Genomic DNA, 21,014 nt, shown 5'->3' on the forward strand with positions numbered 1-21,014 from the left:
ATACTGTTTTTGTTGTCATTCTAACTCATTCTAAGTGCATGAGAAAAACTAAACCAGATATAGAAACACAGAACTCAGGTCTGTGTGTATCAGATAAAATTATACTTTGACTAATTTTTCTTTTTGTACACACAGAACAGTTAACAAACATGCATAAAATTCAGAACTGTGTCTTTAAGGTCTCTTGATAAATGTATGTGAATCACAGCATAAACTCACCTGAGCATGTACGTCAGTATCACTTTTACTAAAAAGATCAAATTTAACCCAAGTTCTTCTCATATATCATATATAAATCATTTGTTTGTCATGTAAGCAACTGGAAAAGCACCAACAGAAATAACCTGAATCAGTAGAAATTACGTCAACACCTTTTAAGAAGGGCTCACGGAACGCAAAGTCAGCATATCTGTCCTTTCATCATTTACCAAACGTCCAAAAATGTGTGGCAGGAATTGTTCAGATAAAACAAAACTAAACTAAAACTAAACGAATGCCTCAAAAAAACAAAGACATAGCCCCTGACCTCAGAAAGCAAACAGTCTAGGTGGAGGGCAGCAGACAAACCAGATGAATTAATAAAGGGACCAAACTGCTCAATGACTCACTTGCACAAGGTGTTCCAATTCAGAAGCTCATAGGAAATTACAGATATATAGCTTAAAATTTAAACATGTGCTCGTTTCTGTTCCCTATTTTCTCATCTCAACAACCTCCTCACCTGACCTTTATTGTCACTTCCCTCTGAACCGTCCACACTCCCTCCCCTCCCCACACCTCAAGCCTGGCTCTAGAATTTCCAAATAGGGAGTCCCATTTTATCATTCTTTCTTCTTCCATCTCAGGGATGGAACTTAAGGCTTGTGTTTTAAACTTATTATAAGAGCCGTAATCAATTTTAAGGAACATTTCTTTCAGCCTTGAAAGGTCAGCTTATACATGATATATGGCCTATTCCTTCTTGCTGGGGTACCTGTTGATCTATTTAAAATCATCCGTTTGTCTAAAAATACTAACTTAGTGTCATTAGGAGAATAGAAGCATAAATGTCTCCAAAGAATATGGAGGTAAGAATCTGATTTCTCACCCATATTATCACTGGTATGATATGTAGTTAAATAGCTTAGAGACTCCTCTGTTTCACCTTTGATAATTTACTATTACAAGGCACATTTAATTTCTGTCTATAGAATATGAATCAGTAGATACAGCTTTTATTTTTACTTTGCTGTTAAGGAAATAAAAAACAAAAACAAACATCTAAAACAGGATCTCTAGTGCACGGGACATTTTTGGTAGATGTTCAGACAAAGAAAAGGAAAAGCTGGCTTGGCTCAGAGGGTCTTCCATACCTGTTTTTCTTTACTGGGAAAACCTGTAGTTTGAAGGAACACAAAGGAAGGACATATTCTGCTTTCTTCCAAAAATGCCTCGAGCTTTCAGCTTATGGGCAAAACAAACCCTCTGAAAGCCGAAGAAGCCTTCTTCATTTGCAGTTGTCACTGAAAGATATTTCCAGGCTGGAAAGAATTTCTTTTCAAGGTATTTAAAAACCATCTATCCTAACAAAAGAAAAATGTGGCTTTTTCAGGTCACTTCTTCATATCCAAAGATGAATATGTTTTTAATTAAAGCCTGGGCACAAAATTGGGTTTGGTGAGAACCATTGTGGTGCCTGATCACTCTCCTGAGACACCCACCACCGTTGGTACTGATGCTAACTCTTGACACCCAAGGCCACTGTGTGTATTCAGAGGTTAGAAAGGTGATTTCTGAGGCCTGGCAGCTGTTGGTGTTAAAGCTATTGTGTGGGAAACAAAAGCCATTCTGTTCTGTTCCCCAGGTGCCTTTGTATCATTGATTCAGGAACTGTTTCATAAATGGGGTACAATTCTTTACCAGGGAATTTCATTACTGCCCATGTTTTAGTATATGCTTCCGGACAGCAGAGGGGAATGTCTGAACATACCTCCTATGGAAGGAATCTTGGGTTCTGACCTCTGTGAAGATGCTTGCATCTTAAGTCTCTTAATTAGACCTGTGGCTACATGCCTTCATACCACCATTTATGCTTCCTATCTTCCTCACTCTAAACCACCAGACCCAATCTGCTGCTACCAGGCTTGTCTTGCAAGTTAATGGGAACACAGTACACACTGGCAGCCAGATGTACCAGTGTTAACTAGTTTTCTCCCAGAATTCCTCACTGGCCTGTGCTGGGAAATTTTCATAGGGCAGATCAGAATGACATTTATTTGAAGAACAGATACTTTTTCACCCAAATGATATATTCATTATTGTCGTTTAGAAAGTCTATCAGTTTAGGAAGTTTTTAGTTGCATGTAAATGAATCAAACTGAGCTAAACAGTCAAGGAAATACAGTGGGTTGCAGTCTTTCTCCCCAGCTCTTCCTCCCTCCCTGGGTTGTGCCCTTGCTGTGTGACTTTGAGGTTCCTCCCACTACAGGGGAGTCGGCTTCCCCACCTCATGGGTGTTGGGCTCCACTATGTGACTTGCTTTGGCCAGACTGAAGAAGTATTTCTTATTTTCACTTACCTTCTTGTACTTCTGCATTGCCATGAGAAGAACAGACCCAGCTCTTTCTCATCAAAAAAGATAGGAGAGGGCTTCCCTGGTGGTGCAGTGGTTGGGAGTCTGCCTGGCGATGCAGGGGACGTGGATTTGTACCCCGGTCCAGGAAGATCCCACATGCCGCGGAGTGGCTGGGCCCGTGAGCCATGGCCGCTGGGCCTGCGTGTTTGGAGCCTGTGCTCTGCAACGGGAGAGGCCACAACAGTGAAAGCCCTGCATACTGCAAAAAAAAAAAAAAAAAAAGATAGGAGAGATGTGAGGCTAAGCTGAAATCTGCAGAGTGGAGCCAAAGACAGCTGAATCCCGCTGACATCAGCCTTCTTCCAGCTGACTCAGAGTTACATGGGTGAGGATAGATGGCAATTTTTTATGCCAGTGCATTTTGGGGTGCTTTGTTATGCAGCACTGTTTGGCGATAGCTGACTGATATTTATCGCTCGTGTAACTTAAGAGTCCAAAGTTAGCATGGGCTTCAGGTAGGATTTGAAAGGAATTCCTGTTCTATTTCTTTGTGATTCTCTGGGGGCTTCATCCCAGAATGGTTTCCCTCTTGGTGGCATGATGACTGTACTGTTTCAGGCTTCACAATCTACACCTCGTACCATCTGGAAGGCAAGAGGCTTTTCTTCTTAAACCATCACACAAAAGTCCTGGGCTTCACTCTGATTAAGCCAGCATAGGTCATGTGTCTATCCTGGGCCAATTGTTGAGCAAGGAGGGTGGGATTATGCAACTTGGTTTATGTCAACCAGAGCCCCCTCTTAAAGATGGGAGTGGGTTCAATCTTTTCCAGAATCCCTGGTGTGTCTCATTAGAGGTGGGAGTGGGGGTGGGACAGATGCTGAGAGGCACCAGCAATGTTAATTATGGAGAGAGTCTAAAACCTCCAGACTTTGTTTTGAATTTCTATTAATACCTTATTTGGCTGAAGACATTTTTTTACCTGCATGTTGCTGGGCTAGCTCGAGCTAGAGAGAGGGAATTTATCCTCTAGGTCACACACGTTGCCAGGTAAATTGCAAAGCATGTGACCCCACCCATGCTGCCTTAGGCACTGGAAGGTGGGTGGGAGCCTAGCTTTCCATAGGACTTTACCATTAGCCCGCTGAACTTCCAGCTCCTGGTATCTCAGGATTTTAAGAAAATTGAAACTAGGTTTGGTCTACTAGAATTTGAAGGTCTCTGACCTAGAGGGTGAGTTAATGCTAATGTAATGAGAACGTGAACGAGTGGGACACATTGGTGTGGATGTCATTCCACTGACTCCTGTCCTCCATTGCCTATGATGAGAAGTCAGCTGTAAACCCTGTTATTGTCCAGACACACAGGAAGCATCAAATAAAAATGTGTGTTGAATTTATGAATTAAAAAAGAGAATCAAGGTCTTCTGACCCAATCCAACGTTCTTTTAAGAGTACCCCAACTTCCCTGGCAGTCCAGTGGTTAAGAGTCCATGCTCCCAACGCAAGGGGCATGGGTTCGATCCCTGGTGGGGAAACTCAGATCTCACATGCTGTGCCTTGTGGGCAAAAAACAAACAAACAGATTCCACCACCTCTTTGTAAAACCTTCCTTTGTACATTTCATGTTCCCACTGAAGCCTCTGCAGGAAAGTAACCAAACAAATCAATCCAGGTGATTTTTTCAAACATGGACATTAAAAGGATCACCTGTTACTTTCTGTGCTTCTAAGAGTCCTCCCTGACCCTAAGTTATTTGAAAGACTGAACAATCCTTATCATCCAATATGCTTTTGTCATTCAACACATTTGTCATTCTATAAATACTACTGAACACCTACTGTGCTCCAGGTGTTGTGTGAGGGATGCAGAATTGAATGAGAGTTAATACCTTCCATCAGGCACCCAGCTACTGTAATATAATTGTTCAAACCATGGACAGAAGGAAAGATTGGGACCTTTGATGAAACTACAGATTCTCAACAGCAACTTACCTGTCTTCTTGGGGAATTATTTACCTTATCATCTCTAGTCATAGATGGCCTGGGTTCTATATGAAACATCTATCAACAATAAGACAAAAATCAAGTATTTTGATGTGAACCAGCCTAGGTGTTAGGTATATTGTCATATTCTTACATTAATTTCTTAAAAATTACTTCCCATAAATTTCCTCAGGGCTGCACAGGGGCATTTTTCAGTTTGATTTGCTGGTAATATCCTGGTTAAGTAATTGCCAATTTGGGAATGCAGACTCAGCTACATTTACCTCAAGTCCCTTTTTCTCTTTGTATTTTTTTCCAGTTGAGTTATGCCTTGAACCATACAAACAGAAAACTAACGTTGGAACCTAAAATAACTGTCAATGCCAAGATTGTTGTGGTTGGTGCGTCCAATGTTGGAATTTCCTTCCTAGAGACACTGATATTTTGGTGAGTTGTTTTACTTTATTTTTTTGTTTTTAAAGGGCCTTTCTCTTCCTACACCTGAGAGGGTCCCTTGAAAGGACAGACCTGAGCTTTCTGCCACCTCACATACGTTGTCTATGTGGATTAATGAATCAGTGGAATATTCTAGATCAGGGGCTGGCAAACTCTAGCCCCCCAGGTCAAAACAGGTCCACCTGCTTTTGTAAATAAAGCTTTATGGGAACACAGTCGCGCTCATTTATTTATGTGTTGTCTCTGTTTTGTTGATACAGCGGCAGCTTTGAGTAGCCATGACAGAGACCGTTTGGCTGGCAGTGCCTAGTATATGTCACTCTGACCCTTTCCAGAAGAAGTTTTCCAGCCCCTATTCTATACTGGTGCTCCCCTTTCTTGGCTGGATTATAAGAATCACCTAGAGCATTTGTTAAAGATGTAGACTCCCAGACCTCACAGACACAGAGAAGCAGAAACTCCTATGGAGGGCCCTGGGAACCTGTATTTTAACAGGTGCTCTGTGTGATCAGGCAGGTTTGGGGACCAGTTTTGACTGTATGCATCACAAATAGGCTTCAGAAGTGGCAGACAGTCCAGGACCTTTCCTCCAACACCTGCATTTCAGGTGCCAGGGAACAGAGTACATTTCCCCAGGACAACTGAGGTCTGTGCAGCTGTTTGATATGTTTTCTATTATCCTCAAAGCACTGCACAGTTTCCTTGCAGAGCCCATTTTCCCCATAGGTGATTCCTGAGGGTTCTCAGCTCCCCCACTTAGCTCTCCATCTGCTCAGCGAATTTCAGCCTCTCTTTAACAGGAAGAGCCCTGGGTTATTGTCCAAGAACTTGGACTCGTGGCCTGGCATTGCCACCACTGGCATGGAACCTTCGATGTGTGCCTCACTTCTCTCAGACCTAGCTTCCTCATTCATTTCGTAAAAAGTCTCTAGATGTTTTCAAAGACCCAGGCTTTGGAGAACCACAGACTCCTAAGTTAGGAGAATCCAGTTTTTCCCAGACCTTTTGCTCAGGATCGCATGAGAAACTTTAGCTACTGTTCAAAGCTGTAGGTGCTAAGAGGAGAGTGGCAGATGGGGAAAGGCATCCCCACCATGACTCCTCCGGAGGCCAGATAAGTGGTGAGGGTCTATACAAGGAAAAGAGTGAAGGAAATGACCCCTAGAAGGTGTTTGTCCCTGGTGGATATGGAGACGAACTAACCCAGATGGTTATTTTGCTCATTTGACATCATACGTAACCGAAGATTTTTTCACTTTCTAGCCAATTTGTTCAATTATCCGGAACACACCCTTAGTTAACCAGAAATAAGTCGCCTGTCTTTATTGAAATTAGCAACCAAGTTCACAGGCTTTAAATACTGTGGTCAGTCTACAGCAATCTCTCATTGCAAGAAAGAAATCATGAGACGCACCCAGGAATCTCCATTTTCCTGCCTATTCCACTCTAGTTTGAGGGCTTTCCCTATTCTGACAGGTCTCTTCACCTCAGACTCTGAACAGCAATCTGTACAGCCACTTTTGAAAGATGAACCATCAGGGTGGAGTTGTGAAATTACAGTAGTCAAGAAGTTATCATAAACAGATCTTAAATCTTAATTTAGCTATATATCTTGTCATTATGTCTTCTTTAAAATGATTACATTAAGATATACACATATAATTTTCTTTTTGTGGAATCAGCTTAGATTTAATAAAGAAAGGTATAAATTTTGATATAAGTACTTGGTTGATTAAATTCGTCAATCAGACAGAGCTTTTTAAAGCATTTTAAAGTACTCATAATTCTCTATCATCGTTATACAGATTACGTGCACTAAAAAGAGACCGGGATCAGTTTACAGATATCAAATCCTGGAGAGAGGAAATAGTTCTCTCATTATTTTCTCTAATTATTTCAAATCAGCAGTCGCCATAGTAACCTGCTGCAGATTTTACTTTACCAATTTAACTGCCATTTGAACTAAACTTTGTAAATGATTTGAGTTGGAATGGAATTGAAGAAACAGAGTTTTCACCAAACACTGACCTCCAGTGAGGATTAAATCCACATTTTGGAGGCAAGATTTAGGAAAATCGCCCTCCTACACTCATGCCCTGCATTATTAAACTCAGTTGGGGCACTGTAGTTCCTGGAAAACCCATTTGAGGCCCAGTACAGCCGCCTCTTTTTCCAGAAAATCTGGTCATCCTGTCATCTGGTGACAAAACAAGCACAGCTCTTTGTTCTTATATTATTTACATGCAAAACAAATTGCAAAGCACCTTTGGTCTCCTCTTCAAAGACACCAAAAGCAGTCCTTGCAGAAAGTCTCTTCTTTCCACAAGTGCCACGGTGCTACTAGGGGTGCTGACGTGACTTGCCCAAAGTCAGCAACTAATACAGACACCAGGATATAAGCTCCATGCGAGGTGTGAGTGTTGAGGGGATGTTTGGGGTTTTGGTTTTTAGTACAACCTTCTGTCTGGTCCTCAGCTGCCACCAGTCCACAGTTACACCTGCACGGAGGACACACTTTCTTTTCTAGTTGTGAGGCCTGTGGGTCACCCTGCATCTTCTTCTTGTCCTTACAAGGGCAAGACCTCCTGGGCCCTCCAGTACCTGGTGACATGAGTGACAGGCGTTTTCTAAGGACACACACCAGCACACCCCTGTGGTTCTCCGTGTCCTCCTGGTCCTGGTGAATATTCCAGCGCTGGACTGAGTGGCAGCCCTGCCCTTAGACTTCCTGCAATCTCCATGGACACTCCTGAGGCCCCTGGCTAGCTGATGCAGAAGGGCGAGGGTGCAGGGTGATTCAGGGTGGAGGTGAGACTTGGCTAATTTGTCCCCACTCCCCGCGTCTTGTGCATCTGTCTTCTGAGGGTGCTGTGCCCAAGTAACTCCATGGAGGGCAGAGGAGGGAGCATGTTCAAGCTCCCAGGCCCCACCCTGCGGGCACACACATCCTGGCCTCCTTTCCCCTCATCACCTGCCTTGCCGGGCTGTGTGCCCCCTGGGTGGGGACCAGGGGCTGGCAGGGGGAAGGACAGCAGGCACAGAACCAGGGCCGGGGAGCTTTCTTGGGGTGGGGGCCATAGAGGAGGAAACCCTCACTCATCCTGTGGAATAAGAGGGCAGTGAATTGGAGGGGAAAGGCAACTCTTAAGACACTTTGCTGTGAATTATCTGTGTTTCTCATCATGCCCAAGACATTCAGGTGACGAACCTGAGCTATTTTTAAATTGTGGTTCTCATGTGTTTGTTCGTTTGCCTGGCTCTTCCGGACGGAAAGGTGTTGGCTTGGGCACCGTAGGTGTTTCATGTACATTATCCTTCTTGGTACTTCTATTAATAAAACCTCTTTAAAACCCCAAACATTGGTTTTTGGCAGAAAGATCTTGGCCTCGGTCATCAGCCCACCTCTGCTACCAACCAGTGCTGTGGTCCCGCCCTCCTCCTCTGCTGAGGGAGGGTCACGGCAGGGCTCCCCTGGCCCTGCCAGCCCTGGGCGCTGTCACACTAGGAACTCCACCGACCGTATCAGAGGTCTAAAGGGAACTCCGTATTCTTGGATCAACAGCCAAGGCCAGAGGGGAGCTTCTGTCATCTGTCAAGGAAATGCTATTTCCCGAAGGAGAACTTTGCAATGAAGTCTGAAAGCTCTTTCCAGAAAGCAAGGGGCCTCTTTTCACGCAGCTTAGCTGGTCATATTTTTAGCAGTCGCTTTGTGTACCAGGTCTGGACCTGATGAACTCCCCAAAGTAATGCTACTTTCCACAGTAGTACTCCAAAATCATTTAAAAAAAAAGAAATATGGATATGCTCTACCAAAGAAGGAGTAGGAACCGGGTCTATGGACTCATCCTACGTCTTATGTCCTTTCTACTCAAAAGTTTGGTCTGGACTCCAGCAGGATTGGTATCGCCTGGGAGCTGATTAGAAACAGAGAATCTCAGGCCCTGCCGCAGTCAGTGTCCCAAACAGACATTTTATTTTCCAGAATTATTCACAACAGCTTCTTCCCTATGTCTTGGGCGTCAAGTCACTGAGCTGAAGCAGTTACTGTTTGATTCTGTTTCAGCTCGTACGTCTCTATGCTTTGTGTATTATATTATTTACTCCCAATTACGGAGCAGTTCCTTTTAATCCATTATTTTAAAATCTTACCTAATTCAGTTCTGATGTAAAGAATCTCTCAAGGAGGCTATAACAGGGCTAGAAAAATTCATGAATGATTCCTGGGATGACAGTGAATGAAGGCAGCCCTGGGTGGCATCCCGCCGAGGCTGGGCGGTTAGAAGAAGATGCACTTTGGTTCATGGGAACCACCCACCATCACCTCGGCTTCCCCTTCCACCCCCGGGAAGAGATGTCTCAAAACACCCACCAAGTCATCTCACCAAAGGGTGAAGTTTCTGGTTTTCGACCTGGGCATTGATCCCTCATCTGGTGGGTGTGTTGAGAACAACTAAGACTAGCTGGGAACGACAGGGCACGTTTGTGAAGCTGCAGTTGTGGCTGGATGACCGGAACACGTGTTATCGGGCCGCACAGGACCACACAGCATCCGGCTCAGCTGTGGGGTCTGGCGGCAGCAGCCAAGCACTTGCAGATTAATGAGGCTTCTTATCTTTACCTTTGAGGACATCTGAAGCCTTCGTTGTGGCTTGTCACTAATCAGGTGACTAATTAAGTAGTCAGTGCTTCCGTGCTGATCTCAGCGATGAACCCCATGAACAGGTTGGTGGCTGTCCATGCCGTCGGCCTCTGCCACATGAAGTGAGGGCTGTGTGCTCGCCCCAATCACCCTTTGGGTACCAGGGAAATGCAGGGTGGCGGCCAGGCCCGTGGCATGTGCCCGGGGCACAGGTGGAGATCCACGGGGCAGGTCACATCTCACCATCTTGTTATGTTGGCATTACAGTGGGGCCTGTCGGGACTGATACAGAGGCCCCTCTGATGGCCTGGTAGGGGGGAAATAGAGGGGTGGGGCAGTATGTCAGGTTCAAAGGCTCAGCCTCCCCAGGCAGAAGGACCTGACATCCTGCCTCCAGAAAATACTGACCTGGAGCTGTCCCTGGTTCCTAATCACCACCCCATTTCCTAACCTGATTCCAGTATTTAAATGTACAGGCATACCTGGTTTTATTGTGTTTCACAGATACTGCGTTTTTAACAAATTGTCTTCATGATCGCACAAAACACAAACCGCATACACGGACCAGAAACAGACTCGCCTGTTCAGCCTCTGTCCTCTACTATCAGGTCATTTTCAAATGACGACATTGGCTCCGTCTTGGTTTGAGGTCCTGCAAAAGCTGAAAACAAAGAATTTGGTGCGAGTAGTTTATTTGGGGGTGATCCCTGGGAACTACCCGAGCGAGCAGGTGAGACGGGACCGGCAGGAATGCCAGCAAAGCCCCCAAATCATGTGCCTTTGGGTCACCATGGGCAACGAAGCTCAGTCCCGCCGGGACCCCCTCCAAGGACACAGCTGGGAACAGTCCCTCTGCGCCCGAGGAAGTGGGGTATTTACCCAACAGTTCCTGTCCATCTGGTCACCCTGGGCTGTGCTTCCAGCCTGTCCCTCAAGCTACCACAGTCAGGGGGAGACCCCGGGCAGAGAAGGCAGGAAAGCATTGGGACGGGAGGACTATTTGCAGGTGATGCAGGTGGGCCTGCTACCGGCCCGGTTTCTTTCATTTGTTCTCCTTTCTTGATGCTCATGCAGTTGCCCTTTGACGAAGGCATGGGTCTAGACAAAGGCAGAGGGAAGCGAGGCCAGACGGGAAAACTGTGTCGGGAGCATCTCCTGATCTCCCTCCACCTCTCTTCCCAGGCGTCCTGGCAGCTCTAGAGAGAACCCAGGTACTCTGCTCCACCAGCAACCTCTGCTGGAACAAAGAGGGAGAGTGGGCCTGTCTCAGCAAATACTTGATTTCTCCTTTGGGATGGAGATGAAAGTAGATCAGCAGTTTTCACCTTTAACGCCGCCTGGGAACCTGTTGCAGGTGCCGATACAGGCCCCCCTGTAAGGACTGAATCGGAAACCCGGGGCCGGAGGCTGGGACCCATGTTTTCACACCGATTTTGGGAGCGCGAGAACCGCTGAGTTGGGGTAGAGTCAGCTCTCTGCCACTACTGCTGGGCCCATGTGGACCATCTGACCTCTCTGAACCTCCGTCGTTTCCACAGCTGTACAACAGGGAAAGCACCCAGGATCTCTCCTCCTCCACTGGCAAGAAGGCAAAGCACCTAGAAAGACCTAGCACTCAATTCTTGCTAGACTGACACCTCCCCGCTAATGCCATTTGCATGTCCAGATCCCGGTGGGAGCTGAGCGTTGTGAGGGAATTGCCTGGAGAGTCATGATGTGGGAGGTGCTCTCTTCCCCAAGGACTGGGGTTGAACCAGGGGCGTTTCCTGAGGCGTCCGCGCCTGCTTCCCCACACTGAGGGAGTCAGGGGGTGTCAAACCCCTCACCCTCTGCCTTACAGCATCTGATGTTAGGTGGAAGCATAGGCCAGGACCCTTCCGTAGAGGTGCCCGTAGCCGTGATCTTTGGAGAAAGGGAGCACCCGGAACCATTGTGTGAGACCCAGACCAGGCAAGGCCGCCCGCTGAGCAGAGACTTTATCTCTAAGTGTAGTTCTCTGAAGAGCGTTCCTTTCAAAGGAACACTCACCACATGGTAAGGTGCTATGGCTTGGAAAAAACTGCTTGCATTTCCCTTCTTTTTTTGTTCTTTCTGCGGTACGCGGGCCTCTCACTGTCGTGGCCTCTCCCGTTGCGAAGCACAGGCTCCGGACACGCAGGCTCAGCGGCCATGGCTCACGGGCGCAGCCGCTCCGCAGCATGTGGGATCTTCCCGGACCGGGACACGAACCCGTGTCCCCTGCATCGGCAGGCGGATTCCCAACCACTGCGCCACCAGGGACGCCCTGCGTTTCCCTTTTGATTTTAAGAACTGTGGTGAAGAAAAACGTTGTGGATCAGCTTCCTAGACCTCAGGGTTAAGGTGGAGTAACTTTCCATATAAGCAACAGTTTGTGGAAATTCCAGACTCTACCATCCAGTACATCAGAGCTACTTTTGGGGTGCAGGTAAGGGTGGGGAGGTGGTAGTTGTAAAAAGACAGCTTCCTGGGCCCCTGTTCCTGTGGTTACAATTCACCAGGTTGGAGTGGGCTCCAGGAATTTGTATTTTTAAGACTCTCCAGGTAATTCTGACATGCAGCCGGGTTTAGTAACATTTATATAGACACTTCCTCAAACTTGGCAGTCTTATCTATGAGGAAACCTATTTCCCCCTCTGATTGCTCATTTGTAACTGAGCTGTTTTTATGGGCCATGTTTTCCAAACCATATTTTTAAATTCTCAACAATTCATAGAACTTCTAAGTCACATCATTACTTCAGGGCTTACCAGGCATAATTATTAATGTATCATTAAACATTGCATAGCTGAAGTCATTACCCTAAGTTCATAGTATTTACATGCTGAATCGGACCTAGTAGAAAGCATTTCACAAAGCTTCATGCTTCAACTATTCACCATTGAGAATGCAGGTCCAAGGAGATACATCTGCCAAGCATGAGCAAACCTGCCCTGATGGTGTCAATAAAGCCTTCCTAACTGCCAGCGTTTGCCCAAAGCATAAAACCTTTCCTCATCCTTCGAGACCAGAAGTGATCTCACTTGCTTTTGAATTCCCATAATGCTTGGTTTTTCCGGTCCCATGGGACGACCGATTTTGTCTTGAACTTGGCCGCCTCTTGTGTGCGAAGGCTTTCCGGCTTGTCTTTCATACCTTCCATCTTGGTATTTACATCTTACATTTATATGCTCAAAGGATAAATGTATGACATTTTTACTTCATGTATATAGAGATGAACACATCATAAATCATTTCCCCTAAATCATAAAGCAAAACTCAATTTCATTTTGGTCTTTTTTGCCAGAACTCCCAAATTTTATTCTTATTTGTTCAGTGGACATTTCAAACATTACACTCATTTTCTCTTTTTCGGTAAGGATTTATGTTTTCCTTTCATGCAGAGATACATAAGCTTTTCATCTGAAATCCTGAAGCCCCAAATCTCCCTCCCCCATACCCCTTTACCCCGGCCACCAGCCCCCTCCCCTGTCAGGTCCCTGGAGAATCCACAGAGCACTGAGGTCCCGCCAGGCAAGCGTTTTTACTTATTGTTGGATCCAGTGCTGATCAGAGATCCTTGCCCCAGGACACAAGGCAGGCTGAAGAGACTTGCTCCTTGGCCCCTTCCTCTGGGCTGTATCCCAGTTCCTACAGGGGCTTCCATGAGCAGGGGAGCCGTGGAAGATGGCACCCGCCCCATGAACACTGACTGCATCCCTTCTATCGATAGAGAGCTCGGAATCCTTGACCACACGCCCCTACACCTCTGGTGTCCCCCAGAGGTCAGGGTGTGCTGTTACTGACAGCATTGTGGCCACGCGTGCAGCTGCTGTGTCATTTTTACTCACACAGCAAAAATGAAGTCAGTAGCCAAGGACATTGTGATCTAAGCGGAAAAAATATTGCTGAAATTAAACATTTTTCAAGGAAAAACTAGATCCTCTTAACTGGTTCTCAGAATAAATATTTTGTTTTGATTTGTTTTGTCCCTATTTTTCCTCTCCTACTGGAAGTTCATAGAACTCCTAACTTTTAAATCCCATCATTTTATCATTAATTTTGTGGAATTATGTGGTATCATTAAGACCAAATTAAGTCAGAGTTATTCTCTGACAAGTCACATATGCAGTTAGGTTAAATACCTATCTTGAGCTGGAACTTACTGTCAGTTGGCAAATATTTTTGTCCTTGCTTGAGCAATTCAGGAAGCAGAGATTTTAGTAAATTGTAACATTTAGATTGATATAGGATAATTAGTTTCCCTCTATATTATTTGTTCAAATAAAAGCATTAATGAAAACAGTTAATTAAATCCCTTGCTTTGGTTGTCCTTGTTATGTTCCCCCCAAAAATAGGAAATCAGCAAAAACATAAAAATAAAAAATAATAAGCATTCACCTGGCAGGTTGACAGGTTTCTACCGCTCAGAAGGGTAAGCAACATGAGAAGTGTTATGTTTCTTTTACCATGTTCACCATAAATTGGCAATGTGACCCTCTTTATTTGAAGGATAAGAATGCTCAGACCTAATTTTGTAGCTGTCCTCCCGAAGCATGGAATGAAACACAATAGCTTTTACTTATTTCCCTGGATACTCTAATCCCTCCCTGCTTTACAAGTATCTTTGAGCTGTTCCTCCCTCTGTATCCACAGCAACGTGAAATCCCACCGGAATTATCTGCTGTGGAAATGCAGGTGCACTTGTTTAATGTTTCATTGGCCTGAGCGCTTCACTTGAACTTTTTTTGGTTCCACAGCATGGTGACCTTTGATTTTGGAGCAGAGGGCTCACAATGATGCTAGATTTCGTTTCTATACGTTAAGCCGATACCATTAGACCTGAGATCGTGCTTTTCCCGATGTGCTGCTGCTTCTGCCATCTCGTCTAACACATGTCCAAACCAGGATGCACCCCGTGACCCACTTCCATGTACAGGAAATTTTTTATAAAAATTCATTAATTAATTTATTTTTGGCTGCGTTGGGTCTTCGTTGCTGCCTGCGGGCTTTCTCTAGTTGCAGCGAGCAGGGGCTACTCTTCGTTGTGGTGCGTGGGCTTCTCATTGCGGGGGCTTCTCTTGTTGTGGCGCACAGGCTTAGCTGCTCCGCGGCATGTGGGATCTTCCCAGACCAGGGCTCGAACCCGCGTCCTCTGCATTGGCAGGCAGATTCCTAACCACTGCACCACCAGGGAACTCCCTGCAGGAACTTTTTGAATATTCATAGGTAATCAGAATAAAAGCCTTAAATGTTTTATATCCATATTTCATCCTCAGAAGAGCTAAGATCTATTTGTACATTATAAATAGTATAATGACTTTGGACTGATACTCTTATATAGTTATAAATTTAAGAAATCAAATATTGGATGTTTCTAAATCAGATGACAGAGATAGCTATCACAGCAAAATATGAGGTTGAAGATAAAATGGAAATGCTGATGGTAATTTCATATAAAGTCATGAAAGAGACAGGGAACCTTCATGGAATAGCAAAAAGGTTGATGTTACAAAGAAGGGTGAAGAGGCTAGGTTAGGCCCCAACCATAAGGGCCTGAGATACCATGCTCATGAATTTGGACTTAGTATTTTGGTTATAAAAATAGGTAACATTCATTGAAAATGTTTTGTGTAGCAGGCAATGGTCTAAGCATTTTACAGATATTATTTCATCTCATCCTCACAGCACCCCTCTGAGGAGCTAGGTTCTCTTATTCCCATTTTACCGGCTAGCGACTGAGCCACAGAGAGGTGGAATAACTTGCTCAAAGTCAAAGAGTTAGAAAGTGCTCGGGCCAGGAGTCCATTGAGGCAATCTGACCCCTGAGCCCATGGTCTTAGCCGCTGTGCTCTGCGTCTACCAAAGCGGTGAACAGACATAGACGTGAGATGGGATTTAATTTAAAAAGGGGTTTCCAGTAGCCGTGTGGAAGATGGGCGGGAGAGAGGCTTGTGCCGGGACGACTAACCCTGAGACTGTTTTCTCTGGGCAAGAAGGTGAGCGAAGGCAGTGTGTCCTGGGAATGGCAGGTGTTGGGCATTCAAGAGATGTGGACGACGTATACATGACTGGACATGGTGACCAATTGTGGAAAGGGAGAGAGAGGGTAGGAGTTTGAGGTTGGCTCCCAAATTCCTAACTTGAGAGGCAGTCTGTTGACCATGCCTTTGATGAACTTAAAAGAGGAGTGGGACTGGGCCACATGGACCTTTGTTTGGACACGTATTGAATTTGGGATACCTGTGGAGGGGCTCTGTTAGGACTGATGGGCATCTGGAAATTAGGTTTCTAGCTCAGAAGAAAACTATAATGTAAAGATGTAAGATGAAGTTGTGGTGTCAATCACATCACCCAGGGAGCTGGGCATGGAGACCGGGAAGTTTGGCAAAGGATAGATGGGGCACGGAGGAGGAGCTGGCGAGGAAAGCAGTCTTCAAAGAGAACCTTAAGACAGTGCTGTCTCAGACCACGTGTTCTATGGCGGTAGCTCCTGGGTGTGGCCTCCTGCATGGTCCCAGCTGTCCACATGTCCTCCAGCCCTTGTTCCTCAGGATTCCCACCAGCAGTGGCACCCCACCCACCATTGCTAGTCTCTGGATGAGCCCCAGAACCCTGCCCACACCTCTGCCTTCACTCAGTCAAACACTGTGGAGTCGGCTGTCTACTTCCTGCTCAGACCCTGACTGATACAAGCATCTTCCCTCATCACCCCCCCACACCTTTCCTTTAGGAGTCAATACATAGAGATTTCTAGTTGCTTTCTAGTGTTTATTCTGTACTTTGTCCTTGACAACAGAACCCTGGGGGGTGTGGTTCTTGGAAAACCCATTGTGTTTCTCTTTGAAAAGCCACATTTCTCAGCCTCCCTTGCTGCTATATATGGCCATGTCACTAAGGTCTCCCACGTCAGCAGAAATGTCATGTGAGACTTTCAGGGAAGCCCTTTAATGGGCATCCCTTTCTACCCATTCCTCCTCCCTTCTGCCTGTAATGTGGATGTGGGGTGTGATGGCTGGAGCTGCAGGAGCCACCTTGGACCTGAGGTGACCTTGCGAATGGAAGGCACACATTGAGAAGTGGAGAAGCAGGGCCTGCTGACGGCGTGGCTCCACCTGCCAGCACTAGACAGGTCACTTCCAGGTTTCTTAAGTGCAGTTGTAAGAGAAACTTGCTGGGATAGGGAGAGGGAGAGACAGGAAAGGAACTTGAAGAGGAGACAGGGTTAATGGGACACCCCTCCCTTCTGAATGGGGGGAATGGAAGATGGCTCTTGTAGTTGTATCTGGAGGTGGCAAGAAGGGAAATGGAGGGAGGGGTCTTGCCAGGGGACTAGTTTCTGTTTTCCTTATGACGTGGGAGATGTTCTCACTTGAGAATGAGAAAGGGGGATAGTAGGGAGAACAAGAAAGGGTGAAGTAGGGACCTTGAAGATTGGATATAGAACCAGAACAGCCACAATGAAGAACGCAAAAGGAATTTGGCTAAGGCTAGAGAAGAAGGGTGGGAAGCTGGTTCCTTAATAGATAAAAAGTAAGAAAATGCCCCTCCCCCAATCTTGTGGTGAAATCTTTAATTGTACAATAGCATAATTCAGGGTAATGCAGTGTGGTAATTCGGCAATTTACAAGTCATTTTACAAGTGATCCACGTTGTTAGATAGTTCAGACTGTTCAGTGCCAAAGAGATTGTTTCTTTAGTAAAAAATACCGCTGGATAATTACTAATCCACTTATTCACATAGAGACGTAAAAGAAGCCTGCATATAATTGTATTATTAGTACAACATAAACCACATTTTAGCCACATAGGCTCCAAAGCCCAAATAAATTTTGACCGCGTGTAAGTATAAACACGTATTATTATTTGCATTTTCCGTTAAATGGTAATTGGTGTGTTTGCAGACTGCAGCCATAAGTAGTCGGGGTTAATTGTGACCTTTATGTTATTTGAACGTATTCAAAAGTTTTATTCTTATTATTAGGGGATAAAATGTGCTTGCTTTTCTTTGTATCAAATAAGAATATTCATTCTTAAATGACACACATCCTTAGAGACTTTAAAGCAAAACCCTTCCTAATATTTAGCTATTTTTAAATGTCAGGTGCAGTTGAGTTTCTTCCATTGCCTGCCGTGCCATCACCAAAAGTCTCCTGCTTTTAATGGTACTTAACGGATTGTCCGCAAATTGATAGCATTTCCACGTTTGGAAATTTTCCAGTTCTCTCCTGGGAGAAGAGGGCAGGTGTTTTCCTCTAACTTGGAGAAGGTTTCTTTTTCTGCATTTGGTTGGTCTAAGGGGAGGGGTGAACCAAGAAGAGATTTTTAGAAAAAAAAAAATGTTTTTCTCGTCCTGCTGAAGCGCAGGAGATCAGCCACCCATAAGACGTTGCTGGCTGTAGCTGGCAGGCAGATCTGCAGCAGGAGTATCTTAAATATTTCAGGGAGACACAAAGGGAGCGCTGAGGAGCGTTCGCTTAGTGCTGGGCGTGCCGCTCACCATACCTGCGGGACTGGTCCCTGGGCCGCCTGGGTGAGTGCAGAGGGCACTGCTTGGGGTCAGAAGATGTGGCTTTCATTTCCGGCCCTGCTGCTTCTGAGCTTTGTGACCGTGAACAAATTACCTACCGTTTCCAACCTCGATTTTCTTCTGTCTGAAATACAGAGAATACAAACCTGCACCGCCCCCCCTGCCACCACCCCCGGCAGAAATTGTCCTGAAGATTAATCTCTATGACGACACCCATAATCATGCCTCGGGCCCTGGAAAGCCTGATGCAAATAAATATGAGGCAGCTTTGCTCTTGAAAGGAATCTTCTAGAATTCTCTCCTCTGTGATGCTGTGCTCTCCTGATCTGAGTAGTTACATATATCTGAAAGTCATAAAGCTAATGTTGACTATGGGAATTAGATGAACTTTGCATCCCTGTCCACGGTTTGGGGTCTACAGGGCAGTGAAGGCCAAGGTTAGATGAGGAGATGCTAAAGCCAGATGGCCTGGGTTCACACCCAGCCTCCAGATTACCTGGCTGCACCGTCTTAGGCAAATCACTTTGCCACTGTTCCGCATAATAACATCGGGGTAATATAGTACTGACCTCATCGTACTGCTTCCAGGACTCAATGAGGGCCTTGCAGAGCACTGGAGTGTAAGCACTCAGCAAGTTTCACCGTGGTGGTTAGAATTCCAGGCCATCTCTCAGAAGGAGTCTGAAACTCAAACTTGGCGTTGACTTATACTAAATGTACCTGCTTCCTCCCTGTTTGGGGTTTTATTTTGTTTTACTCTGAGAAGCAAATTTTAGAAAGTTAAATGGCACCTGCCTTCACAAGGCCACAGCTTTTGGAAGTTTCCGCCATTCGCTGCTCCGGCACCCTCTCGCTTCTTTCATTTAAATGGTCGGTTCTCTTGGGAGGTTTGTGCAAAAAGAGTTGCTGCGTTCAAAGAAAGACTCAACGATTGGAAGACACGTGAAATAAGGTTATATTGAATTGTAATAAACTTTCGCTGAATTGTGCTTTACCTCTTTTTTTTTCTTTTCTTTCTCCTTAGCTCTCACCTGAAGTTCAGTAATCTCACCCTGATTTCAACCCACGGACTCCCAGGAAAAAACCTTCTGGGCACTGAACAAAGGAAGTTTTTAGCAAGCGAGTATGTATTCTATTTTCTTTTTTTTTAAATTTTATTTTATATTGGAGTATAGTTGATTTACAATGTTGTGTTAGTTTCAGGTGTACAGCAAACTGACTCAGTTATACATATACATGTATCTCCTCTTTTTCAGATTCTTTTCCCATATAGGTTATTACAGAATATTGAGTAGAGTTCCCAGTCCTATATAGTAGGTCCTTGTTGATTATCTATTTAATATATGGTAGTGTGTGTATGTTAATCCCAGTCTCCTAATTTATCCCTCCCCTGCTTTTTCATTCTGAAGGCTGAATGTCCTAATTTGTGTACAGTCCTTTTTCTGCTAAATGGTAGAAAAGGGAAGTGGCAGGCCTGAGTTCAGATGTTCCTTAAGAGATACAAATGCAGGTTAAGAGTGAATAGCAGGTCTGGGAGGATGCCGGCCCTGTTCCAAACAACTGGGACGGGTCTGTGACCCAGACACCACCTGCTTTTGGGTTCTGAGTGACACTCCAGGGCATGGGAGCTTGGTGACTATATTTGCATCAGACCAGGCAACTTGCCGGAGGGAGCTAAAGTCTGGGCCCCTCCGTGGGGTGAGGGTCTCAGGCCCACCTGGCCCTTTGTCATCAGGGCTGGTGAGACAGAGGCCTTCTGAGTCCTCTGAGTCTGTCATTGTTTCTGTCCCAGTAGAATCAGTCTTTGACAACACCCCTTCTAGAAAATGCCACTTCATTATCACACAGCTTCCATTCATTTTAATTTCCTGTAGCAAAGCATGAGTACAAGAATGATTAGGCTCCCTGCCTCTAGAAACAATGTCCCAATTTTTCCAACAAGGAGGGAGGAAATTGTTCTCTCTCTCAGAGAGGGGGGGGTTCATTTTAGATCCACAAGGAAGGACCCTCTTTCCTCTGTGAAAAAGGCTGACTTTGCCTTCAAACTGTGAGAAAAACAGCAGTCTCCTTGCCAGCAGAACTAGGCTCATTTTGACCTAATACTTTGATCAGACTATAAACTTTGAGGTTTGGGGAAGGACATCATTAGGGTGCAGTCAAAAAGATGTGGTTTTTTCTTTTTTTTAAAAAAATATTTATTTATTTATTTTTGGCTGTGTCGGGTCTTCGTTTCTGTGCGAGGGCTTTCTCCAGTTGTGGGGAGTGGGGGCCACTCTTCATCGCGGTGCGCGGGCCTCTCACTATCGTGGCCTCTCTTGTTGCGGAGCACAGGCTCCAGACGCACAGGCTCAGTAGTTGTGGCTCATGGGCCTAGTTGCTCCGCGGCATGTGGGATCCTCCCAGACCAGGGCTTGAACCCGTGTCCCCTGCATTGGCAGGCAGATTCTTAACGACTGCGCCACCAGGGAAGCCCCAAGACGTGGGTTTTGAGCCAGGTCGATGAATTCAGATCCTGCTGCCACCACAAAGGGGATTTCATCTCTCTGAGCTTTGGGGGTTTTGACTGGAAATGTGTATGATAAGCCAGCCTTGCTGGAGTTTTTGGTTAAAATTAGCCTAACACCAAGTTCTGGCTGAGCATGGAGGATCAGCCCACGTACACCCCCTTCCCTCACTTTCCCTTCTTTCCAAATGACATGATTCCCAGGAAATGCTGGTGTTCCTGATAAATGTCTCATGAGGAATTTCATTCAGTCGGCCTGGCAAAGGTTCTGCCAGTCCAGGTCAGGTGTGTTCCAGGAGAGACAGGCTAGCAAGTGATGCTCTGCTGGCCTGATTCTGTGGGGACCTGTGT

General features: G+C 45.5%; 1 protein-coding gene across 1 annotated transcript in view; it reads left to right on the plus strand.

Moving 5' to 3' along the window:
* The window catches only part of CFAP61 (cilia and flagella associated protein 61), a 250,975-nt gene that overhangs the window by 147,333 nt on the left and 82,628 nt on the right, over window positions 1-21,014 (plus strand). The window contains exons 17-18 of the mRNA XM_065892819.1: window positions 4,858-4,985; window positions 19,185-19,283. Coding sequence (XP_065748891.1) covers window positions 4,858-4,985; window positions 19,185-19,283 — 227 coding nt within the window. The remainder of the gene's footprint in view (window positions 1-4,857; window positions 4,986-19,184; window positions 19,284-21,014) is intronic.

The sequence above is a fragment of the Phocoena phocoena genome, chromosome 15 (genome assembly GCF_963924675.1).
Source record: "Phocoena phocoena chromosome 15, mPhoPho1.1, whole genome shotgun sequence".
Classification (NCBI taxonomy): Eukaryota; Metazoa; Chordata; class Mammalia; order Artiodactyla; family Phocoenidae; genus Phocoena; species Phocoena phocoena.